The 27,103-nt window shown below is 34.6% G+C and overlaps 2 protein-coding genes across 3 annotated transcripts in view; both read right to left on the bottom strand.

Moving 5' to 3' along the window:
* Positions 1-12,059, bottom strand: part of LOC100243795 (uncharacterized) — a 32,835-nt gene extending 20,776 nt beyond the window's left edge. The window contains exons 1-10 of one of the 2 annotated variants that reach the window (XM_010658225.3): positions 11,888-12,059; positions 9,882-10,106; positions 9,660-9,788; positions 9,364-9,571; positions 7,950-8,096; positions 7,280-7,354; positions 5,913-5,984; positions 2,183-2,254; positions 1,178-1,249; positions 974-1,045 (exon numbers count right to left, since the gene is read on the bottom strand). In XM_010658225.3, the coding sequence (XP_010656527.1) occupies positions 974-1,045; positions 1,178-1,249; positions 2,183-2,254; positions 5,913-5,984; positions 7,280-7,354; positions 7,950-8,096; positions 9,364-9,571; positions 9,660-9,788; positions 9,882-10,079 (1,045 nt within the window). In that variant the 5' untranslated portion in view covers positions 10,080-10,106; positions 11,888-12,059. Of the gene's footprint in view, positions 1-973; positions 1,046-1,177; positions 1,250-2,182; positions 2,255-5,912; positions 5,985-7,279; positions 7,355-7,949; positions 8,097-9,363; positions 9,572-9,659; positions 9,789-9,881; positions 10,151-11,887 lie in introns of those variants that run through there. The other variant, XM_059740518.1, reaches the window with a different exon arrangement.
* Positions 12,060-14,333: 2,274 nt separating this feature from the next.
* Positions 14,334-26,835, bottom strand: LOC100266114 (S-acyltransferase TIP1-like). The gene is made up of 13 exons (XM_002262842.3): positions 26,231-26,835; positions 25,528-25,668; positions 25,005-25,117; positions 24,389-24,468; positions 24,085-24,248; positions 20,271-20,409; positions 20,084-20,183; positions 17,356-17,413; positions 17,052-17,129; positions 16,850-16,948; positions 16,289-16,367; positions 16,044-16,192; positions 14,334-14,877 (listed from the first exon to the last, which is right to left on the bottom strand). The coding sequence occupies exons 1-13, from the start codon at positions 26,519-26,521 to the stop codon at positions 14,461-14,463; spliced, it is 1,908 nt and encodes a 635-aa protein (XP_002262878.1). The 5' UTR covers positions 26,522-26,835; the 3' UTR covers positions 14,334-14,460.
* Positions 26,836-27,103: the final 268 nt, after the last annotated feature.

The following is a 27,103-nucleotide window of genomic DNA, read 5'->3' as shown; positions in this document are numbered from 1 at the left end:
AAATGTTTCAAAATTGGCTTACTAATTTACCTAAAGACCTTGCCTAAGTGTTAGAAAAGAAAGGAATCAAAAATAGGTTTTTCAGGGCCAAAAATGCTCAACCGGTTGAGGAACCGGTCGAGGAAGGTTAAAAACCTTCTCTCTCTCCCAATAGTCTTCTCTTCCCGGTCGAAGTGATTCCTTTACCAGTCGAGGACCGGTCGAGGTTCGGTTGAGGCAACGGTAACCTGTCATGCATTAAATGCTCTAACGGCTAATGAACCAGTCGACCCCTAGCTCGACCGGACGAGGTTGCCTTTTGCTGATTTTGACTCTCGAGCTTAGAAACCTATATATTGAGAGCTCCACTTCATTTATTGATAAGAGAACAATTGCATTCAAAGCCTACCTACCTGTTCTTGATAAAAAAGCTCTCATTTCTTTCATTGTGCATTAAATCACCACTTGCATATCCTTTAGTGCACTCTTGTTTGTCATCCTAGCCTTGTCTTGTATTTGAGCCATCTTTAAGCTAGGTTGAGTGATTATATCTTATAACAATCCGAGTGTTAAAGCCTTCAAGAGGGTTGAATCTTGAAGAGGTTGTGTAAGAGCCCATTGGAGCCGGAATCCAAGTGTCAGAAGATTGGAAGCTTGGTTGAAGTTTCAAGTTAGTGGAACTCTCACTCGGTTAGGAGGTTGAGGAGAGTGAACGTAGGCAAGGAAGTGCCGAACCACTATAAACCCGAGTTTGATTTCTCTAAACTCTATCTCTTTACTTTGCTTATAATTTGTTTAAATTTATTGTGATTGAAAAGTTTTTTAAACACCCAATTCACCCCCCCTTTTGGGTGTTTTTCTTAACTAAGCATAGCCTCTGTTTTCTTAGAGAACATTGGCAGAATAAGTAACATAGAAAAAAAGTTAAAAGATAAAACAAACAACTAAAGAAGATCAAGAGAGAGGGCAAGAGAGGGGCAGAGAGAGAGAGAACCTTTCAGATGCACCAAACATGCATCAGTTATATTGTTGAATCCCATGTTTAACACCTTCAAATTTTTTAATCCTGCAGAGATGAAATTGATGCAATATGCAGGATTACTACACAACAATGAGAAATAAAAGAAATAACATATTTCCAATTTGAATGTCCTGAATGACACAGAACAATCCAAAGGGTCATTGAAGTGCCACTCACCAGAAAATTTCTCACATCCAACATCAGATAAACCGCATCTATTAAGATTTAAGTATGACAGGGCAACAAGAGCTGCAAAAGAAACAATTATGTTACAGGTTACAATATGAAAATGGCATATTCCATGGTGCTGATTGATCCACCATTACAACGAAAAAACCTAATTAGTAAATCATGGTTTTGCAAAAATATTAAGATGATTTCATTTGCCAAGAACTTTATTCTTTGGGGAAAAATCAGGAAGATGACAAAATCCTTAGTCTCTCATTGATCTCCCCAGAAAATGGTTATATTTCCAAACAGCACATTTATATCAGTAGCCGAAAATTCCTCATATCTGTACTAACCCAAGTAAAGTCCCAAAGGCAGTCTATTGACAGAAACCAAATCAAGCAAAGCACACATATGCTCAGTTTTTCTTCACTAAAACAAATGAACACATCTAAAATCTAAATCTCCAGATTTTCTGTATGGTAATAATGGTACATGACATTCACCACCCTCTTATCTAGACTATATATAAACTAAAATTATACAAAAGACTTAAGTTCCAAGGGAGACCGATATTAGCTTCCAATTTTCTAGCAGGATTCTAAGAATCATTGTCAATGGTATCATATTAGATGAAGGATTTTAAGAATCATAAAGGCTATGTTTGGTTCCCGGAAAATTTGAGGGAAAATGCGAGGAAAAGAAAATGCAAAGGAAAAGTAGAAGGAAAGAAAAAGTGAAGGAAAATAAAAAAATAGATTAAAAGTTGATAAATTATTTTTTTTGTTACTTCAAACTCATTTTATTTATTTTAACTCATCAATATAAAGATTAAATAATTTAAAAATACATAAGTTTTTAATTAGTTTTAATTATATTTGATTTTCTTTGATATTTTTCATAGGACAACCAAACATGAGAAAATCATTTTCCTTAGCATTTTTTTTCTTTCCTTTGTACTTTCCGGGAACCAAACATAGCCAAAAAGGATTATGCATTTAAGATAAAGCAGACCTGATAGAGAATCCAAACATGAGGTGGTAACATGGCATCCTTCCACATCCAACAACATAAGCTTGCATAAACCTGTAATGCATAAAACAGATCTAGCTACTTGAGCCTGGAGGAAGATTAAAGAAAATGACAGATTAATAAAAGTGATTCAAGAATTGAACAAGATTCCCTAACCAAGCTTCTTGATGCATGGAGGAGAGCTTACTTGTCCATCGAGAATACAGTTACCTAATTCCTAATTTAGGCTTGTTTAGCACGTATACTGGTTTACTACCTCTTGATTCTTAAGATTCCAGTGGAAATAGCATTTGGGATTCAGAAAGTTCTGAGGGGTTTCTCTAATTCCTGGGTTGGGAAAGTCATGGAAACCACTTTGTTGGGGCCGTGTTTGTTGGCCTAAATCTAAGGAAGGCCTAACTCTTGGGGAAATTTCTGTGCAGAATAAAGCTTTCAAGGGAAAATGGATGTGTCAGTTTCCTAGACAGAGAAGCTCCTTATGGCAACAAATGGTTACGAATATTTATGGTTACAATAATAGGTCGGATGCCAACACTATGGTTAGATATTAACAACATTGTATAAAATCTATAGCCAGGTTTCGTTTGTCATATTTGTCGGTTGTTGATGAATTGTATATCCATTTTTTAGAGAACATTTGATGAGGAGTGAAAGTATATGTTCGGGCGCATGTCACTCTTCAACTTGTTCCTTTTACCAGACCCTTGTAAAAGCCAATACTCTTTTTCATTCCCTTAAGAAAATTTCATTTGGAAATCTTAAGTTCTATCAAAAGTCTGGACCCTTGTTTGGTGGCTATGAGAAGGCTAATACAATCAACTTTGCTTCAACTAAGAAGGCCCTATAAAACCATCAACCAAGAGTATTGTTTTTTGTGCTTAAGAAATGGGGAATCAATAGACCACCTCTTTCTCCATTGCCCATTTGATCCAGAGTTATGGCAAAGTTTGTTTTCTACAACTAGGATCACGTGGATGGGACTTAGAAACATTGTTAATAAGCTATTTATCCCATTCTAGGGGTTTGGAGGAGTAGGGAGAAATCTATGGGGGCTCATTGAAGCTGTCATGAGAGTTATTAGGTCTCACGAGAAAATCAGGATATTTGATTCTAGGAGAAGATCTAAATCATGGGAAAATATATGTTATCTCACACCTCTTTGGATGTCTGATCACCGAGTAGCTCTTAAGGTTCTGTTTAATATTTTCTCAATAGAATAGTTATCACTCCCATAGGATAATGGTGGTTATCAATGCTCCATAGTTCCTCCACCAAAGAAACCTCAATCTAAATTTGAAAACCGCTTTTTGAATAACCAAATCCAGACAAAGGCTAGAGGCCTTTTATAAGGCATAACAAAGGCAAAATTGTTAGGGGCTTCTTAGAGGCAATTGGATGTGGATTTGCAATCAAAAAAGTGATATTTCCCTTGATAGAAAGCTAGATAATGGTGAAAGAGATTGGTGCCACAAATTTTATGGTAGAGGGGGGTTTGATTACGATACATTCTAAGGCTCAACAAAGGCCATAAGCACATCATTTGGTGGATTATGCACAGCTCTAGAGACATCAAATTTGTCTGTTTGGAAGTATAGAGGAATTAAGATGTTAGGGGCTTCTTCGAGGCAATTGGATGTGGATTGCTATCAAGATAGGTTTTGGCCTTTACTGGAAAGCTTGACATTGGTGAAAGAGATGGGTGCCACAAAATTTATGGTAGAGGAGGATTCGATTATAATGCTTCCTTACATGACAGAGGATCATCAATGGCTATCAAGATATCATCATTGGCTACACTGGATTATGCACATCTCTAGAAATTTTGGATGTTTGGTTTTTGAGAGCACAAATCAGAGGACAAAAAAGGCTGATAGGCTAGCTTCAAAAGGAGTCATTTCCTCTACCGACCTCATTCTAGACTTTTGTCTCCTTGAGCTCCTCTTCTTTTTCTTCTCTCATCCTTTTATGGATTGTCACCACCATGCCCACCCACTCACAAACACCAACACATGCACACCGAAAATATCATCATTAGATGCATTGGATCATGAACATCTTGATATGCCAAATGTTTTTTTTCCCCTTTTTTTGTTACTTTCTTTTTTAGGTGATAGTTTAGATGGGACAATAGAAAAGCCACTAGGCTAGCTACAAGAGTAGTCCTTTCTTTTCCTGACATCATTCAGACTTTGGCCCTTGACTTGTTCCTTTTTCCTTTTATTCTCTTTGTTCTGCTGATGCAAATCATCCTCTAAACGATCTCTCATCCTTCTTTGCACATTTTTCATGCACAATTTTTTTTTTTTTTGATAGGTGTCTTTGGACATTTTGCATACACAATCCTAGTGGTTAAAAGCCTAATAACCAAGAAGCAGATTCAAAATTTTTAAAAAGATGGAATATGAAAATGCACAGTACAAAAAATTACCAGAAACCAATGGTTGGCCATAGATGAAAAGACTTACAGTTGATATCGGACAAATGCAAGGATGATTCCAAAAGTATCATAAGAGAAGACAAAGCTCCACACACACACAAAATCCTAGTGGCTAAACCCTTAACAACCAAGAAGCACATTCGTGGCTGAAATGAAGATAGATTAAGAAAATTCATAATACAAAAATTACTAATAGGCAATGGTATACCATAAAGGAAGAGACCATAGATGATGTTATACAAAGAGAAGAATGACAGTGAAAGCACCACAACAGAAAACAAAGCTCAGCATAGATGAGTTAAGTAATTAATTTTTATGCACTAATATGTCATAGAAATGCAAAATACCATTGAAGCATGGTGACTTGGATAATATAATATTCAACAACTTATAAGCAAGGCAAAGCATCATTAAAGCATAGAAACCAAAAGAAATCACACAAGTCATCCATCTGTGTCATATACTTGCATCCACCTGAAATATATATGTCACATTTTGCACCAGACAAGACACCATTTTTGTCAGGTGGCTTCTGGAATCATCATTACAGAAATGCATGTCAGAAGCAGCATGGATGACAATTGAGGAAGCAAGAGGGAATAAACACAAAAGTTACCCATTAGATGAATAGTCAACTTGGAAATCACTTAGATGAATGGTTTCAAAAGCATAGGCAGTCACTAGGCGAATACACGCACAAACACACAAAAGGGAAGCGCTGCCGTGTACACAATATTAGAGGCACTAGTGTTAATCAAATTATCATGTTTATTTGCACCATGCAGATCCTTAGCAAATGTCTATCTATGAGAAGGCAAAGGGGAGTGTCTTACTAGAATAAGCAGCCAAATACATGTTATTAATGATAAGCACCACCACCACATATCCATGTTAAAAAAAATTAAAATACTTCTTTTATGGAAATATAACCACTAATCCATCACCTGCAGCAGATATACCTAATAGGGAACTTTCAAATAATCCCATTTGCCTCAGAAGTTCAACCCAAACATTTTGAATGAACTAAATAATCCAATCCACTTTTCTCTTTTCAGTTTTTTAAAGGTTTTTTCTGTGGATGATTACACATCCATGTATAGGTCTCTGTTTAACAGCAGTGCAGAAAGTTATGCATACACACCAAGAAAGAGAGAGAGAGAGAGAGTCACATTCTTATCAAGATGTGAAGACAAGGCAAACTCATCAGGTAATATTACATATTATGGTATTGTAGTAGCATAAGACAGCAACAAACAGACTAAAAGTAAAATGTACCTTTCAAGTAAGAAATTCCAATATCTGTAATGTTACTGCAGGACATCTGTAACTCCTTCAAGCTAGTAAGTCCTGTAACATTATAGAATTGAGTCTCCATAAATCTGACTCAAAACTGACAGTTTGCACAATAAACCAATATTAAGTTAAATTCATGCCATATAACTCTATCTATCTTCAAAGACCATCTTAAGCGTATATCCACTCTCACTTTTCATACAGTCAGACTTCCTCTAAATTCCCCTTTGGTGACAGTTCTCAACCCTGATGGAGTTCAAGTTGTGCATCCTGCAGAAGGACTTTTAAGAAGCAAAGCATGGCCCATACACAATTCACATTTATATTAAATAATGCAAATCATGACATAATTATTCATTCTGCTAAAGTGTCTTCAAATTGGGTAGGCCAATTTATCATTTACAGTGGTCAAATTTATTTTCAACCATATTTCCACCAGATTCCCCAGTTAATTGGAGGCAAAAATCTTGAAAGGTAGTGATAAAAATTCAACAAGAACGTAATGCTCATGACTTGCTGGAAACAAAAATTTTAATTTTGAAACCGTATGGAAAAAGAAACCAAAGAAGAAAAAAAACTAAAAACTAAACAAAAAGATTAACTGACGAGCAACTCTTTTTGTGGCACTTCTAATATTTTTTTATGGCAACTTCAACAACATTTCATTTCATGGATTAAAAGGGAAAATGCGTCTCGAATGTTGTGTGATTGATTTTTTATTTTTTTCTTCAACTAATTAAGTCCATATCTATCAAATTCAACAAAAAACAAAAAATATAATAATATAGGATCAACCAAGCCTTGTGGTACAAAGCATTAGTTGATCAGAGAACATGTTCATAAAGAAACATATCTAAAATCAGGATGTTGAATTAGATGGAAGGCAATATAATTAATAAGACGGAAATATCACAATAAATTCATTAGTCAAAAGGTTGAGGTAGCAGCAAGTGGAAATAAAACAGAAGGAATATGTTAAGATGGTTTATCCCAGCACAAACCAACAGCTGCACCGATGGAACTGATATGATGTAGGTTAGGTTAAAAGAAAAAACATGTTGGCATACTACTTGAAAAGAAGGAATTGGACTGCAATATTCATCCCCAAAATTGCCAAAACAAGGTTATATAGTTTTGATATGCATGTGATGACAGAGAGACATGTCTTCCAATGATACAGAGGCATGTCTGCAAATAATTTAAGTTTCTAAATTCACATAGTTTATTAGGTTGCATCGCATGTGTCAATTGAATCAGACTCCACAATATAAAAAGGAGTGTTTGATACCCAAAGGGAACAAATCCTAATTCATTCTCTTAACAAAATAAGTATGAACCACAGACGTTACCTGAAAGAGCCTTCAAGTCTGAATCTGTAATGCATTTACAATATCTGATGTTAAGTGACTCCAGCTTTGTTAAACCTATAAAATAAGGGAACTATTATGGTATACTGAAGCCAAATCAGATATGGCCCATAAGGTTGACAAAAGATGATTGCATGAGAGTTTAACAGCATTATATTAATGGCTAATGTAGCAGATCCATGAGGCAAAGTTCATATGAGGATCTGCTACTTGGATTGTTAGTCTATTACAATCAAATGGATGAATTATTACAAGGCAACCACCAGTTGGGCCCTTGGTGCCAGAATTCCCCTCAACAACCTCTTTGCCAAACCAAAAGTGAAAATTAAATAATTGGTCTGTCCCATTTCCCTAACTTATTAGCAAAGACAAATACACATGTAGTGGCACACATGCCTATTTAAATCAGAATCATAAATTCATTTTGTAATTAATACACATGATCATCAGAAGATACGAAATTTTCAATCCCTTCAAGTACCGCATATTCTTTTTTTTTATTCTTTGAGAGCAAGAAGTGCAATGCTTCAAATAATATATCAAAACAATCTGAGCTTAAACCCAGAAGAAAGAAAAAATGGTGATGTGAGCCTTGCAAAACATGAAACAGAAGTTTATTTAGCCAATCCCAAATAGTTGGAGAATAACAAACCTTTAAGATGAATAAGTCCACCATGAATCCGAGAACACCTTTCCAGGTCCAACTTTGCTAGGTTAACTAAGCTGGAAAAGGCACGCATTCCTTCGGCAGTAACAGTGTTGCTCTTTTTAAAACTCAAAGATGTCAAGTTTGAAAGACCTAAACACAAGATAATGATCATCCACATTACCCACCTAAAGGGATTATTGAAGTGATAGAGATAAATAGAAAAGAAGAGGAGAAAGAGGCACAGAAGCAAAATGTGTATGATTCTAATATGAATACATTTCATTTCCCAATCTTATTGGAAAATAGTGCAACAGAAACAGCATAAAATCATGAAGAAACTAAGTGATGTCCCTCATATTTCTTCATAAAAGTTGAGCAATTTTATAGATGTAATTAAATCATTACAAAGAAGGATCTATTTCAAAGAAGCATAATAGATCCTTCAAAGAAAGAAAAGATACAAGGAGTAAAAAGCCGCACTCTTATATATAATGTTGGACAACCAATTATACTAAAAGCTTAAGCGGCCAGGATTTAGGAATGTATATGCATGTGGAGAAACAGATAGATATGTAAGAGGTAAATAAAAATGTAGTGAGGTTCGAACACATGACCTCCCAACAAAAAAGGCTCCGATACCATATTGGACAACCAATTTTCCTAAATGGTTAAGCTGGCTGCTAGGATTTGAACAGCTACTGTATTTCATGCACTCTTAACATATAAATACAGAAAACAATTCCAAATAAAGGAGCACGCCCTCTATGAACAGCAGTCCCCTTCAAATATCCAAATTTCTCCACCATAACTCTCCTTCAGTATCTATTTTTGTTCCCCAAAAACCTCCACAGCCACTCTTTAAGCAGAGATTTGTTTAGAGCAACCAATTTCTAACATTGAAACCACCTTCCTCAGGGGGGGGGGAACAGAGGGTGAACTACTTAACTGGGGGTCAGTCCCACGAGGAATCCAACTGCTTGACTAAGGGCATTGAATGAAAACATGTAAGGCAGCTAATTCATGTTTGCTAAATCAAAGAGCTAAGAGGGTACAAAATTGCAATCTAGATCTCAGTTGAAGGAGTAGGCACCCCTGAATTGTGCTCAAGAGGTCATTTTTTATTTTGACTTAACCAACATGTGAACAGTATTGAACTAGCCAAGGAAGTGGCTCTGAAATTCTGAATGCAAAGAGATGTACAAATATGTAGATAATTAATTTTGCATGGGGAAATTGATGATGAGAACATGGAAACACGTCAAAGGGTATATGCATTTATAGCACCCAAGGAAGAAAAAAAAATTCGCTCCCGGGCATAGATTTGGAATATATAAATGGGCATCTACAAAGATCAGGAAACAACACAATTTTTTCCTACTAATATAACCAATGTAGACACAAACACAGAGGGTATTACCACTAATATTTTTTAGTCCAGGCTCTGAAATTTGATCACAGTAATTGAAACTAAGCACTTGGATGTTTGAACAATCTTTCAGGAGACTCAGCCCATCGTCTGTAACACTGGATCCAGAAAGATCAACAGAGAGTAAAGACAAGCCTTGTGAAGAAATAATATCCATCCAGCTGTCATTCACTTCAGGATATTCTCCCAAATTAACATCCTGCAAAAACAAGACCAAAAGTCAAAAGTAAATTTGGTCCACTAAAGGCTGATATCAATGGAAGAACAGAACACCTCTAAGATATCACCTGTATAGCACAATCTCGAAAAGCTTCAAGAGAAGCAGAAGTAAGACAATGGGAATCCACAAAATTGTCGAAGATTTGTTGAGATATATCCCTTGGCAGCATGGAAAATTTGGTATATCTATCAATGTCCTGTCCAGGTAAAAGAAAGATAAGGTTTGGCATGAGATATAAAGCCATAAAAGAACATGATCCTAAAACAAACATGCTAAAGAGAGCAAGCACCTCGCATATTTTATGAATGCATAATTCCATCAGAGACGGGCAACTTTCTCTTCCTAACTGGCAATCTATAACAGGCCGAGAAAAGGAGGTTCTCAACCATTTTGAACTGCCACTTTTGCCATACCTCCCAGAGACCTGTATCTGCACACCATCTTCATCAACCTGTTGGTCTCTCTTCCTTGAACAAACTCCACCCATTGAACGATGTGCTTGAAAATTACCCGTTTGATATCATGAAACATGCATCAGAATGATATGGAACCCCATTTCTGTACACAAAGGTCAGGGAAAAGGTCAGGGAAAGCACTCCACTTCACACTATAGGAGAAATAAAGGGACAGTACAGCATAGTAAAGTAATTGGAAAACATAAACCCTACACAGATGCCCATTAAATAGCACTTTTAACCATATTGTACACATAAGAGGATTGGTGTAGTTGTGTAACAGTTGCAAATTTTTGCAACAGCAAGCCATCCATGCGAAGGACTTGTGCATGTACCAACTATCAAAGACCAATGACCACTCATTTGCTAAAACAAAAGATATTCACCAACAACAAAATACTTACTTGGAACTGTTTCACAGAACTGGATTCTTACACCCATTTCACAGACAGACACTATATAATCAATATTAGGAATTATCTGCTATGTTTGGTTCCAAGAAAGTACTTAAGGAAAGAGAAAAATGACAAGGAAAATGATTTTCCATTTTAGGTTTTACTATGAAAAATTAGAAAGAAAATCAAATATGACTAAAGTTGGTTAAAAATTTATGCATTTTCAAATTATTTAATCTTTATATAAAAAAGATAAAATAAGTGAAATGAGTTTGAAATAGCATATAAAAATAATTTATTGACTTTACATCTATTATTTATGGTCTTTAACTTTTTCTTTCCTTTTCCTTTTCTTTTTCCATGCATTTTCCCTCAAACTTTCTGGGAACCAAACATAGCCATCAAGTATTTCATACTTAGCAATATGCCAAAGCAACCCTTTTTCAGGTGAAAGTATAAAAACAAACACAATGAAGTTATCCATGTGCATATTCTCAAAGCCAGAGGCAGTGAAATAAAGTATAAGGAGAAGCGCAGATGTAAACCAAATGCTAAATAAGCAAATAGGCAAATTAGGAACATCTTACCATTTCCATTTTAATAGCTTAAACTTAACCAAGCAAAAAACATGAAGAAGAAAGAAGCAGGTTTATGAATATTGAAATTCAAACCAGATGAGTCATTAACCAGAATATGTGAAAGAGAGGACCAAAAAACAAAAGAAGAAGAAGTCAGAACTCCAGGTGAAACCACATCCCAGAAATGAAAAGGGACTGTAATCAATCATCAACTCAAAATTGCACCTAATGTCACAAATAACTTAGTTCAAGCTTTGTTGAAAACAATTTATTTATGTAATTCAAATCTTTAGGGAAAAAAATAGTTAGTCAAAAATAAGAAAAATCGGTATTATCAGAGGCATAGAACACACATCCACCATAGTAAACCAAAAATCAGAAAACCAATACCATCAGATGCATAAAGTACTCATATGGACGGCCACACCCACTTCTGTTTATCAAAGAACTAGGAAAACAAATCTTCAACAAAACAAAATTTTTGTGTATTAACTACGTCTCGTACTGAACTGAAAACAGAGCTTATACGTCAATGTAAATTGTAACCTTTTCCATATCAACTACCAAACAGTGCTGAACTTGAAAAGGCAGAGAACAAGAAGGTTGATTTCAACGTCACCTTTTCCATATTAAATCATCGTCAAAATAAATAAATAAATATACGTATATATAACAATTTGGCAATTAACAGAATTTTGTTCACAGTTTCGGAAAAAAGAAACATGACAAATCACAAGACTCAGATACCTCCCTCCTTTCTTTTCCTTCCTTATTTTACTCCATTTTCTCGGAAACCAAACACAGAACATAAGGTAAAAGGAAGACTCAAAACCACCAAAAATTACGGCAAAACTTCTAACAGAATACCTGAAAACGGAACTCTCTAATCAAGTGGGAAAAATCAAGAGATAGACGGCTTAGAGTTTGAAACGGTGGAATTGTTGGGGGAGAGAGAGAGAGGATCAAGTGAAAGGGAAGAAAAGCAGTGCAAAGAAGAAGAAGAGAGAAGGAACCGAGAGGAGTGAGAATGAGCCGTCACCGAACCGGAGTACGAACCGTCTGATATTTGCCACGTGTTTTTGGTTAATGGACTTTGGATAAGTGAGAGGGGAAGGTGTGGGTCCCATGTCCGGCCTCTTTTCCTCTTATTTATTCCGCGGTGGGTGCGGGGGTGCTACGCTTCTGCCCCACGTCTCTCGACCTTATAACATTTATCTGGTTAAATGTTTCTTATTACATTTTTTTCTTCTTTTTACTGAAACTTCCCAAATTTCGATGAAAAATAATTTGATCATTAAATTTAAGGTTATAAATCAGATGATTTGGATTTGGCACATGCATGCATCGACCAAATAACATTTTTCCTATCACAGACAATCTCATGTAATATAAAATTACGAGGTTAAATTGATAAATATCTCTAATAATGTCAAATAAACTCACTCCAAATTGGGAATTAGTTCTAATACTATTTATAACGATATGTACTAAATTATATAGGTATTGTTTATTTTTTTAGGGAGAATTATGTTTTTGGGGTAGATGGACCTCCAAATTAACAAAAGGTCCATGTAACTCTTCAAATTGAGCCCTAAGACTCAATGAAAGTATGAAAATTGAGTTTAAGGATATCATCTTTTAGTATTTCCAAAAATCCCTTTGTTGATTTTGAGAAAAAAAAAATTAATATTTTTGAAAAATACTTTTATTTAATTTAATATTTTTGATTTAATTTAATATTTTTAAAAAATACTTTTATGTAATTTAATATTTTTTAAAATACTTTTATTTAATTTAATATTTTTTAAAAATAAATTTATTTAATTTAATATTTTTAAAAATAAATTTATTTAATTTAATATTTTTAAAAATAAATTTATTTAATTTAATATTTAATTTAATATTTTTTAAATACTTTAATTTAATTTAATATTTTTGAAAAAAAAATTAAATTTAATATTTTTGAAAAAAAAATTATTTAATTTAATATTTTTGAAAACTATTTTTATTTAATTTAGTATTTTTGAAAAAAAAAATTATTGAAAAAAATTATTTAATTTAATTTTATAAAATATTTTATATGTGTTCTTAAAGGGTATATTTGTCCGTTACTATTTCATATCCTTTAACTCAATTTGAAGAGTTATATGAACATTTTGTTAATTTGGGGCTCATCTACCCCCAAAAGATAATTCTCACCGTTATAAAACACATTTATAAAATTAAAAAAACTCATATATATATATAATATTAGTAACTTTTTTTCCATCCAAAATGAAATATGATATTTTATATTATCTTAATTAAAATAAATGAATTTTTATTTTTATATTATTTTATTTAATATAAAAAGATTAAAATTGAAATAATTTTTTATTTAATTTTATTTGAAATGGAAACAAATAAATTATGATAATGAAATTAATTAAACAAATTTATTCCGATCAAGTTAATTAACAATTTTATTTGTTTACTTGAGAAATGTAAATAAATAACTATTAAAGGGAAAAAAATGGTGAATCATCCTAACAATTTAAATATCTTGAATTCAAATTGTTAATTCACTCAAAAGCAAAAAAAAAAAAAAAAAAAAAAAATTATTTATACCAGTGAAAAAGTAAAAATTATTAATTGTGGTAGTAAATTTTTTTTTAAAAAAATCAAATATTGATTTATTCTATATTCTATTGATTTTACGCAAAATGGACAAATTAAATTTACTATTTTTATTTTTTCCTCAATTTAAAGATATAAAATGTGATAATTGAAATTAATTAAGTGCATATATTTTTAAGAAAAATCATCATTTTTTTTATATCAAAGACAGAAAATGATCAAAACAAGAGTCTCCAAAAATTACAGCCACCTCAGAAGAGTGATTGTTACATGTTGCTGACACCTGACAATTATGTTTAAGAGTCACTCACATGAAACAATTTTTGAGTAATTAATTACTTGACCAAACCAAACCATAGGCTTTCGTGTCATTTATCACTGATCGGAAACATCACAAAGAGATGGACATTTTGTCTTCTTTATTTCAATTAAAAAATAAAGGGGGGTATTTAATTTATTTAAGGGTGTGACAGCAACCCCTTTAAATAGAGAAGGCGGAAAATAAAGTTTTGAACAAGTAATAAATGGTTTGATTTTGAGATGGTGTCTAAATCATGAACTAATTTAAAGGATTCGATGGCGCGACTTTGCCTGTTTCAGCCTCACCCGCTGTCTTGTTCAGGGGAAAATATCACAAAAAAGGGGTCATCAGCCCATGTGTGAAATGACAAATAAATTTAAACGAGAAGAAGAGCACTTGGGTAGAAAAGAGTAATAATCAATTGAATTATGCCAAACTCAAGATGATGTATTGTGGTTATAATACAAAACAGGGCATTCAATCACAAGGCCTACAACAGGAGAGGGAGGGGGAGGGCACTCAATCATGAGGCTACAACAGAACGAGTATTGTTCCTTCCAAGCCCAATACCCAAGCCCAGAGGGACACTCTCAGTCTTGCCATGGTTACTGTGGCTGCAATGCGATGAATGAACATGGCCATGATGGGACCTAGAGTTCTTCACATTGATAGCGACATGGCCATTGCCATTGGTATGATGGGAAAGGGCATCTCCATTTTGGAGATTTGAGTTCCTAGCCATCTGCATCATTCCAATTCCATCGGAATGAGCTGGTTCTTCAATGTGTTCCTCATCTTCATTGTAGCCATTGATCAGGAAATCTGAACAGTTCTTCCTCAACCCACGATCATATGGGTTCCTGAACCGACCACCAGGCCCTCTAAGATAGCTATAGCGCATAGCATTAGCCATTTCATTTGTTGTAATATTGCGCGATATCTGCAGCAAAAAGAAAGTTGCCAAAATCAGCATCTCACTTTTAACATATAACTTCAACAATTAAGATTCTATTGGCAGCTGAAAGGATGGAAAAAGTACTGTAAAAACAGAAAAGAGACAAACCATTCAATAAATATTTAAACCATGAAAAGCAGAAGAAGCCAGTTTTGACTTTAACAGAAACCCTATATCCAGCAGGATACAAGGAGAATGTAGGGGAAACATAGAGTCCATTTGTTTTAAGCAAAAAAAAAAGATTACTTTTCTGTAATATAATTATGATTGCAACATCAGCAGGCAACATCATAGCAGTAATTACACAAATAAGATATAAATTAAGAAGCAGAAAACCAAGTATTTCTCAGAAAGTGGTTTCCCAAAATTTGCAAAAGAAAATTCATTACCATCAAAGCCTCAAGCATGTTATTCTATGAACCCCATGGTAACATGAATTCTAGAATCATACACCATAGTTTGTTTTCTAGATTCCAAATAATCCTAAATTTCAATAAACTTTAACCAAATAACAGGCAATTTTGTTTTGAAGATTGTATAAAAATTCCCAGAGGAAAATGACCATGTTTTTTCTGATCTGTTAAGTTTCTTTGTAACATTTCCACCACATGCTCCCTGAGGTTTCACCAAATTTTGAGGATGTTCTATGGATTTTCAAAACAAGTTGACATCCAAGAAAAAAATTTATGGCAACTGAACTAATATAGATGTCTTGCATCAGTGCACTGAGATGCAAAAAGCCTGCATCTAGGTTTACCAGCAGTGGACAAAATTTAAAGAAAATAGAGGAAAGGATTAATCATGATGAGAACTTCATCATGGATAAAAGAGAGGGAGAACATTCATAGGGTAGAAAAAAATCCTAAACTCAATAACCATGTTACCGAGCTCAAACTCTCCCAGTATCCAGACATCAAGAAAACTATTTACTGTGTATTAAATACCAACAGAGCAAAACCTTTGATGAAAACAGATATTAAAAAACTTAATATAGATAGACATTTGCATGACAACCACAAAAATTAAGCCTAAAAATCCTCCAAAATTATTAAAATATCTTAGTCCAATATGAAAAATGATTGAAAATACTACCATTGGAAGATTTTATTTTTTTTATAGGGTACTGCAGTTGGAAGATTCTAGACACATACCTGAGAAGCTTGTACAACTGTCAAGGCAGCCACACCAAAGAAGAGGAAAAAATCCACAATCAGAAACGATATAGCACCAATATGATGTCTACCAGCATAATTCATCCATGCTCCAAAAGAAGATGGAGCTGCCGGATCAGTCAAAATTCCTGCATGCAACAATTATTTCCTTAAGCATATCAAACCAAAAACAATTTTGCTGACTTTGAAAAATAGCTTGAAAATGAAGCCAATTAAACACATACTTGTGAGAGTAACTGATCCAGTAATCAACATGGCGGAAACTTCTAGAACAAGAAACAAGAAGAAATCCCACTTGTTTTTCTGTATCACAAGTTGAACAGTTCAGAACAAATAAATCAATAGAAGGAAGATACATATTAATAATGGGAAAAGAAAAGAAACGAGACAGTGAACTGAAACATGATGAAATCAATACCATTCCCAAAGGCACGGTGTAAAAACATTGAGATGGGATAGTAGTCCAGCCTAGAAAATCTTTTATACAATAAGATGCACTGAACTTATTACAACCATCCACCCATGAGATTCATCTATAAGCAGTTGAAACTTTCACAAATAGCAGAGGAGCAATAAAAGCACATTTATGACCATCCCATCTGGATGGATTTCATTACAGAAATCACTAGTGTGATCAATCGACTCCAACTTCATGCATGTATATTAGATATAATATCATAAATTTTACTTGGTACTGAAATAGCAGAAATCTTGAGCTTCTTCCATAGAGAAAACATGAGGGTGGAGAAAGAAGTTAAAGATGAGATTCATAAGTGTGTACATGCCTTGCCAATGCAATTAGACACCCAAGGGCAATGATGGTCAAACTGTTCGACACATCGATCACAGGTGGAACAGTGCTTTGCACGAAGAGGTCTGACAATCTAATAACAAATCGAATAGGAATCACATCAGGCTGAAGTTAGAATAGACAAATGTTGAACAAGTCATACAAAAAAGGCAACAAAAACCAGAAGTAAAAGGCACCTTGCATGTAGCACATAGCTGAGACCAATTCCCAGCTAGCAAGGCAGGATTGTTTATCTCAATCTTCAGTAGAGGTTCCTATTAAAACATAATAGATTAGACACACTTAAAAACATAAATGAACACATTATTTACAAAATTAATTGGTAAGGAAAAAAGAAACTCCGAAAACTTGATCGAAAAAGCACTCAGAGAAGGAAAGACCCATCAACTTTAAGGGCCCAAATGCACAAATATCAAGTCAACACAACTACAGAAAATGGTTTCAACTAAAAAAGGTTGAATGGTAAAGAACACAACTCACCTCATCTTTCATACTTTGTGGATCATTTACGTTCATTCTAACGAAACCAGGATCCTTGCTGTGAACAAAGGAATACAGACCAAAAATCAAGTGAGACAATCATGCTCCTACAATGTGTTAGAAAATTCTTTAGTACTATGGAGGTTCCTACATACTTCTTGTGCAGTTTTTTTGGAGGATCCCACATCCTTCTATTTACTTATTCTTACTTACTATAATATATTATATTGTTGTTTCTCATTAAAAATGTGTTAGAAAATTCACTGTTTCGTTTTGCTACGTGTTGGAAAAATAATAGCAAGAGGTCACTAGTGAAATGAGAACAAGATACATACTTTATCTTCTCTGTAAGGGGATGTTTGGTAAAACTTAATACTTAATGACTTAAGTTGACTTTCAATTAAATTATACTTAAGTTGTTGACTTTAAACTTATTACTTAATTTTTATTTTATGTATTAAGGTTGTTCGATAAAATTAACCTAAAATTTATTCTAAATCATCAAATTGACATATTTATTATCATAAATTATAATTAGGGTAAAGGAGGTCGAGTAACAATGGAGGTGTTGTGGAGTAGTAAAAGAGATCATAGAGGTAACGAGGGTAAATGAGGATAAAAAGGTAAAAAGAATATGTGAACTTTAGAATAAGTTAATTATTTTTACTTATTACTTAAAGTTGTTTTTTACTTTAAGTCATACCATTAAGTTATTTTCCAAACATACTTAATTTACTTAATGACTTAAATTAGGTTATTAAGTCACTTTAAGTTATTAAATTGATTTACCAAACACCCACTAAATAAATGAATAAAGTTCATCTTCACAGTTAAGTCGGCTTACAAACTTGGGATTGCAAATGACATTTTATTCGAGGTGCTAGAACCTCACCAATTCAACAAATAGAACATTTTTCACAAACCAAAAATTCTGAACAATATGTATTAATATATGGAACCTAAGGGAGAATCACTCTCATTTGAAGTACTTTGTCTAGCATGCTCATTTACTTCATGTCTTTGATGCGTATGCAACAAATGGTTAGATTGGGATTGGAGCAAATCCAAAGGGACTTTCTTTGGGGCGGGGGAGCTTTAGAGAGGAAGCCCCATCTTGTAAAGTAGGTGATTGTTTGTTCAGATAAAAGGAAGAATGGCTTGGGTGTTAAAAGTCTATCTACACTCAATAGGCCCCTATTGTAGAAAGGGACACTCTTTAGAAGCAAGTTATTAGTAGGAAGTTTAGGGAGAAAGAAGGTGGGTGGCCTACCCGATAAGTGAGGGAAGGGTATGGTGTGGGGTTATGAAAGGAAATCAGGAAGGAAGAGTCTTTATTGCATGACAAAATTGTGTTCTCTATGAGGGATGGTAGAAGAGTGAGGTTTTGGAAGGACAATTCGTGTGGGAACGATGCACTATGCGATTCTTTCCTTTCTTTGTATGGCGCTTAACGGCTTCAAAAGAGGCTTGGGCAACAGAGTTTTGGGACTCTACGGATGAGGTGGGGGGGTGGAATCCTTGGTTCTCTAGGCCCTTCAATGATTGGGAGGTGGAGGTGGCAGAGAGGTTTCTTTTGACAATACAAGGAAAGAGGCAAGTTACCAATATGGAGGATAGGGTGCCATGGAAAGAGACTAAGAATTGGATATTTTCTGTTAAGTCCCTTTATAGTGCTCTTGAGCTTAGAAGTGCAATACTGTTTCTAAGGAGCATCATTTGGAGCCCTTGTGTTCCTCCTAAGGTGAGCTTTTCTGCTTGGGAAGCTTTGTGGGGTAAGGTTTTAACCTTGAATCAACTAAAAAAGAGGGGGTGATCCATAGGCAATAGATATTTCCTTTGTTGTGTTGAAGAAGAGCCTATTGATCATATTCTAATCCATTGCACCAAGGCTAGGGTTTTGTGGAAGTTATTATTTGCTCTTTTTGGTGTGATGTGGGTCTTCCCTTTTTCGGTTAGAAAGACCCTCCTTGGTTGGCATGGTTCCTTTGGGGGCAAGAAGCGTAGAAAGGTTTGGATGACAGCTCCCTTATGTCTCTTTTAGTCGGTTTGGAAGGAAAGAAACAAATTACTTTTGAAAATGTGGAACTTTTGATTCAAATAATGAAAAATTCTTTTGCATGTAATTTTTTGTCTTGGATTAAGTTGTGTATAGATGAGGGACCTTTACCTATAATCAACTTTTTTGATTGGTTAGTCTAGATGAGGGTTGGTGAAATTTTTTGTATCCCCTCTTCTTTTTTGTTCTTGCCTTTAGGGGCCTCTTGTATACTCCTTGTATACTTTGGGTTGGCCTTTGGGCGCCATTTTCTCTTTTTTATATAAATTTTTCCAGTGCATTTACCTATGAAAAAAAAATATATATGGACCCTGAACATTGAAGAAGTAAAAAGGTTACAAGATTTATTTGGATTTTTTCTTCTTTTTTTTTTTTTTTTTTTGGTGGGGGAGGGGGCGCAAAGCTGACAGTACATTTGATCCATGATCCATATAAAGATGGATTCAGAAAAATAAAGCAAAAAAGGAATATCAATTACACCCTACAATACTCACATTTTCAAGAAAAGGGTGCAAATGAAGAGTCAGCAATATTAGTAAAGTCATTGTAGTTAATAGAGCCAACATCAGAAAACTCAACTCTTCAATGATAACTATTTTTCTTTTTATGAAAACCTAAATCAAGTACTTTATAGAATCCATACTGGGAAAAAAAAAGGTGCATAGGGCATACTTGCTACATTTGTAAAACATAACTAATCCAGCACTTGCAAGGAAGACACCAAACCATGCAAGGAGGCCAAAGCCAGCCGTTAACCCGGGCAGTTCTGATGCTACAGCCATAGAAAAAACAAAGCAGTATAAGTACAATATTGATAGAAAAGGCCAGTTCCATCACATGCAAGGTTCAAGGAAAATACCAATGATGGCTGAATGAATATAGGTCACAAGTAGAAGTAAGATTATACACCAAAGAATCGGTGCAAGTCCTAATTTTGAAAGTTGTCCAAGGCGGCTGTTCCCATCACATCGTTTGTCTAGCAATCTCCTAGCATTTCCCTGAAGAGTCAGATTTATCAGAACATATAACTTGTAGAATGATAGATTTAAGAAAATTCTCTCTTTTTTTGATAGGTAATGATTGATGGTATTGAAAGCGCCGTAGATTTCATCAAATTCTATAAGCACACATAATAATTCTTTTTGAAACAATATCTCAAACCAATAACAGGTGCCCATATATGAAGGGAAGTTTGTACAGCACTAGAAGAGAATCCTAGAAAGGTACTATTTAAGGAATTACAAGTTGATTTCAGATTCAATATTTCTTACCATTGAAATGCTACAAGGATAAATGGTGGCTACAACTAGCAAGGATATAAGGTCATAGAAAATGGCAAGCTTCAAAGAAATGAATGAGATATAATAATCATGGAAACGTATACAAGCAAAGAGGGAAAAGACAGGAGTGGCCTTGTTATATCATTTTTTGACAGGCAAACAAAAAATCCATATAAAAAGCGCCTAACAAAAGGGGGCATGCCCAATGTACACACACGGTATACAAGAGGCACCAAAGAAAAAGGAAGATCTACACCACTCCAAAAAAAGAAAACCTATAACCTTTGATCCACAACACACCTACTATTGATGTCATTTACTGCTTTGTCTTGTTGCAAGCACAGGATGGCCTTCTGTTTTAATCACATACATGCACCAGTAATTTCTTCCAGCCAACTTGGCCCTCCTTAAGGTCGGGTTGGGTTTGTGCCTTGCAGCCAATCTGAGCTGAACTCGAATTAATAAACACCCAACACCAACCCAAACCCAGCCTGACCTCTAACCTAAGGTGCCTAACCTGAGCCAAACTAAACTTCATTTTCCCAAGTTCAAATTAGGCTCAAGATTGGGCAGATTGTTTAGGTTATATAAGTTAGATACGAGTGAGGTAGGGTTGGTTGGATTGAACCCACCCATAATGATTTTTAAAAATTTATCTTTGATACATTTATACCAAAATTTAAATAGCAAATGACACATTATTTTGAGGTAGTAACCAAAAAAAAATCTATCCATCTTTGTAGAAAAATGAAATGATACATGACAGAATTAAATTTGATATTTTTTTCTCTAATATTATTTAAAAGTATATAAAATATTATAAAATAATAAATCGGGTTTGAGTTAGGCTTGGGTCGCCTAAACCCTTGGCCCAAGGTCAACTCAACCCAAGTATTAAAAATACTAGCCCAAACCTACCTAAACTTCAGGTTAGGTTGGGTCAACCCACCTAGGTTGAACCCCTACTTTTCCTAAGTACTGGTCCCTTGTATGTAAATGTTTTGTTAAAATTCCAAAGAAGTTACACTGGATAATGTACACATAAATTCATTGTGCTAAGAGGCTAATATCTACAAAACAAGTTCAAAATATGTATGACTTAACACTTAGGAATAAAACCGATATACAATATCTCTTATGTGATTAATAGGATTAGAAAGGATAACAGAAGTCCATGTAAGTGGACTATTCTTTTTGCCTATCAAAAAAAAGTAAGTGGACTATTCTTTCCAAAATTGTGGTTGAATTCCTTGTGCAGATTCCTAAATCATCCACTTCTAAAATGGATTCTCTCGGCTGAGGATGCTTTCACTTTAGAAATGATTTTGGTTTTCAGGTGTGATGGCTTTGAGGCTTTCACACCATCCTATCTTTGAACTCTTCCTCTGCCTATATTCTACCTCTTCAAAATGCATTCTATTTCTCACAAAGAATAAATCTTCCAATAGAGCCTATGACAGGAACTTGGAATTGGATGAGTACAAAGTAATTGACTACAATGCCACTTACACTGGTTGATCAATAAAGATAATTCATTGGATATCTACTTGGTTAACTTGCACAAGTATTCTCCAATGTACCATAATCCAAAATCTGTTACAATGATATTCCACTCACATGAACATGATTTAAAAAGCATAAGAGTAGAAGATACCAGTGCTACCTAACCCTAAACTGCTGATGGAAATGATACAGTATGACATCTATCAAAATAAGAATATATTCTAGCAGGTTAGTTGGTTATAGAAAATGGTTAGTCAAATCAAGGAGCACAGGAACTTTTTCCATTGGCAAGTAAATATTTAATCTGGTAATGACATGTAAAATCCTTCCAAAATCTCCAAAATATCATGATCCTATCACTAGAAACTAAGGTTTTTAAAGGCAGAAGTGTAAGATGAAGCATTTTTGTGTCTGTGAGGCAAGGCGAAGCGTTGAGATGTAAGCCTCAAAGCGTTGAGGCGTAAGCCTCAAAACATTGAGGCAAAATCCTTTTGATACCCTCACTTTTATAATGAATAACTATTAAAAAATAATTTAAAATATATAAATAAATAAATAAAAATAAAATAGGATAAATAAAAATACTTAAAACAAGTCAATTAAAGACATAAAAATTATATATTTTTTGCCATGTGAAAAACAATAATAATTAAAGAATTTAAAAAAAAAAAAAAAAAGATAATCAATTAACTAATTTTATTTTTTGCTATTTGAAAAAATTAATTATCAATTATCAAATTTGATCTAAGCAAAATAAAATCGATTATTAATTATCAAATTTGATCCAAGCAAAATAAAATCAATTATCAATTATCTTAATTTTATCTAATTTGGGAGTTTACTACGTAAAAAGGGAAAAAAAAAAACAAACAAACAAACAAAAAAGTTCTTTTCATTAAAACATGTTTTTAATGTTAATAAACAAAAAACAGAAGGGAAAAATATAAAATGGAAGAAAAAAAAAAACAAAATCGGTAGATTATAAAGAAGAACATCGGAGAAGGAATTAGACGTAGGGAGGACTAAGAAGAAAGAATGGAAATGAGAATGCAGAGGGAATAACTGACGAGCATATGCAAAGATCTCATTGAATGCAAAGTAAAGATGTCAACACTACCTTGGCCGGAGTGAGCCACTGCCAATGGTGTGGAGAAGCCTAAGATGTGGCCGTCGACAATAAGGTCAAAGTTTGTTATTTTTTTCCCCTCCTATCCTTTGATTTCATTCTCCACGAGCTGTTTTGGGTTAAAAGGCATCATTTTTTTTTCCCTTTAAATGGATTTATTTATTTGGTCCAGCCATCTCTACAACACCTAGAAGGCTTACGCCTCATATTCCAGCATGTTGAAGGGTGTGCTGAAAGTGCACCTTAGGTATGATTGGACTCCACAGGCACACGCCTTTTGCAAATCTAGCTTTCTTTTGAAAGCTTCAACACATTTTCAGAAATCTTCGCTCTGAGGTGTGCCCTGAAGCACACCTCACTAACGCCTCTAAAAACACAGATAGAAACTCCTCTATTACGCTTTGGAACATAGGTCAACATTTGTACAGGGCGTTCCTGATAAAGATACTATGACACTATGGCATAATATCTTAAACCATCTCTCACAAAGACCCTTTCTCATATACTCAGGACAGTCATCTGGTAAATCTTGTATCAATTCTAAAAATTCGAAGGAGCAAGAGTGTCATGAACATATAGCAGATATTCTTTCCATGTGTAGAAGGAAACAGAGAACAGCTTCTCTCTCCCCAAAGAAGATATCCTAAGTCAGCACTAAGAGACGGTTTTGAAAAACTTATATTTAGGTATAACTATTGAAAGGAACTACTTATCAAAGAAACATTACTAACCAATTTAAAGTGTTTCGGTTATGGAACACGTACAAGGAAAAAAGCAACTTGTCTATGATTCTTATCAGAAGCCAGTTGCGCTGGTGTAAGGCCAGTATTGTCGGTCATCATTAGGTCCTCCTTCTTCCCAGCCTGCACTAACACTGTGCATGCCTCTAAGTTGCCCCTAATAGCAGCCCAATGGAGAGGTGTACAACCTGAAGTTACAATGTGGAAACAAGAGCAAGAGGATGATAATATGAGATATTCTAGATATAAAATGGTAAGTTTCTACAAAGAAAAATATTCCTTCAGGAAAAAAAAAAAATGAATTAAGGTACTGAGCATCAAAGCATACCCTCTTTATCCTGGCGTCCCCTATATGCGTCCAGAAATAAAAGAAGACGTATACAATCGGCAAAACCTTTATAAGCAGCCCTACAATTCTCCAGAGAAAAATATTACAGAATTTCAGCTGTAAGTATCTCATGCTGAAAGTTTTCCTATTTTCATGCACAAAAAAAAAATATAAGGATTTTTCCCATCACAACAAGCCATATCTGAAGCAGTCATTTATTGTTTGTGTTGAGCATGTAGTCCAAGTATTGGAAACCATTACTAGTATGTAAATTCAAATGGAAACCAAAACAACGAGTGTCTAGAACAAATAAGCAATAGAAAATGACTGTAATGGTGACATCGAAATTTAAGATAATCAGTTATCTTCACATTAAGCAGTTTTCAGCTAATTGATAGACAAATTTTGCAAGCAAATCAAGAGCCAACAAAATCCAGAAAATGATAATAATATGAGATGCATCCTATATTGGACTCTTGTCAGCACTTGTTCAAGGACTTATTATAACTTTAATATCAACAACCACAAATTGATAGACCCATTACATGAATGTGATTAGACAGTGAAGCCTACTTTCATATACTACTTTTCAACAATCAAAACATAGGTAACACACCAGTGTAAAGGACTTCTTCCATCATTATCAGGAACATCAGGATCAGCATTCCATTTTGTAACAACGTGGTATAGGAAAGCAGTTTGACCATATTGTGCTGCAACATGTGTTGTCTGCAAAAGAGAGAGAGTAAATAAACCCATTAAAATATGACAAAGCCCGATGCCAATATGAGAAGCACATACAACACAGGATAGAGAAATAAAATTGAATCAGAATTACCGGATCCTTTATCCATGTATAGGTTCATAAGAATGTAGTCTAAACTGAACTATCAAAATCCTCAATATGATTATTCTACACCAATTAGCTGCAATTCATGTTTAGTTGAATTGTTATGCATTTACAATTATCTGCGCCAACTATCATATAGCCCACTAAAGATATTCCATTCAAAATCAGTAGTAAGACAGTTTAATCAGAATGTTTAATCAAAATTCAAATCACAACTTTCACCTGAAACCCATATTCAAGAAAATCCTATCTACCCTTGAAAGAGAGGACAACCATAGTTGAAACCAACCTGATAGCCATACATATCAGCTGTGTTAACCCGAGCACCCTCTTGGAGTAATAGCTCTGCAACCTGGATTGCACCCCGCACAGCACACCAGTGAAGTGCTGTCTGCCCAGTGTGATCTACTGCATTTACATCTCCTCCATGCTGTCATATAGGACAGAAACAATAAGCCATTAATTAACACACCAATTTGCCCACTCAAATGCAATCAATCTCAATGAAATGAGAAAAAAAAAATGAAATATCAATTCACACAAATAACTAGTAATAAAATTATTACATCATGGATACAGGAAATTCTCCCTTTCTAAAGAACATTGAACAAATCAAATTCACGTCTTTGCAATTGAATGAAGTTTGACAGGAAGAGCAATTAATCCATTCGGTATATTGACATAAATTCACCAAAAATACTCGATTCCCTTACTGAGAAACCAGAGGAAAACAAAGAAAATAAAATTTCAATAAAATCAAGGGAAAAAGGCTCCAAATCTTATAGTTCCCATTTTTATAAAGTAAGTTCACTTATTCCTTATCTAATGAACTAAACATCGTTATGAAACACAAAACTTCATACTTCTTCCGCTCTCAAATTTCCTCAAAGTTCTCAGTACCCGATCAACCCAATAGCAAAACAAACCAAACCCACATCTCAAAACAATAATAATCCAAAATTGAAGAAGGTCATAAACAACGGAATGAAAACCTCGATGATATACTGCGCAGCCGCGGTTCGATTATTCAGAGCCGCCCACTGCAAAGCATAGTACCCAAGCCCATCCGGCTCGGAAACCGAACAGCCCTCGAACTCCACCAACCTCTGCAACTTCTCCATATCCCCATAAGCAGCCGCCGTGTAGACATCATTCCGAAGACTCTCATCGGCAGCGCCGATCCCACTCGGTTCCCCGGAAAAACCACCTCCGGCGGCCCCACCTCCATTTATCGCCGGATCACGGGATTCGACTTCGTCAACGACCTCGATCTCCGACGACATTGGATGAGACTAGAGTGACAACGTCACATACAAGGAAGTGTTGAAACAGACGAAAGGAAAATGATCAAATCTTGATATTAATTTTTTTTTTAATGCCTTTTTCTTTTTTACGAATATGGAACTTGAGATCGGAGGTTCTAGGGTTTTTCCTGGAAGAGTAGCGAGAGAAAGTGAGAGAAAGGCAGAGATAGGGGTTAGGGTCGTCTATGCCTCTATGGCCATCCGTGTTGACTGAGGTAAATTATGGTGGGGACAACCCCACTTGCCTCTTCTTTTCCCATCTCTATTCCTCATTCCCCTTTCTGTGTATTTTTATTTCACTTTTTTTTTTTTCCCTTATCTTCAGTGAAACCAATCAAACAAACTAACAATATTCATTTTTTAGAATTTTCAGTTTTTTTTTTAGTCGCATAAATTAGCTTTTTCATAAAAGTCAACGTACCAATGATCTCCTATTTTCATAAGCGTGTTCAGAATTTTCTCCCACAAGTAGTATCATCTGGATTAAGACCCTTACGACTTTCTATTAGCAAATAAGACATCTAGGCTACTTAACCGGAGCCATTAGATCACACTATCTTT

This window comes from Vitis vinifera, chromosome 11, assembly GCF_030704535.1.
Source record: "Vitis vinifera cultivar Pinot Noir 40024 chromosome 11, ASM3070453v1".
In the NCBI taxonomy this organism is placed as follows: domain Eukaryota; kingdom Viridiplantae; phylum Streptophyta; class Magnoliopsida; order Vitales; family Vitaceae; genus Vitis; species Vitis vinifera.
The sequence above is the reverse complement of the archived record's forward strand: the minus strand, read 5'-3'. Positions and strand labels throughout refer to the sequence as shown.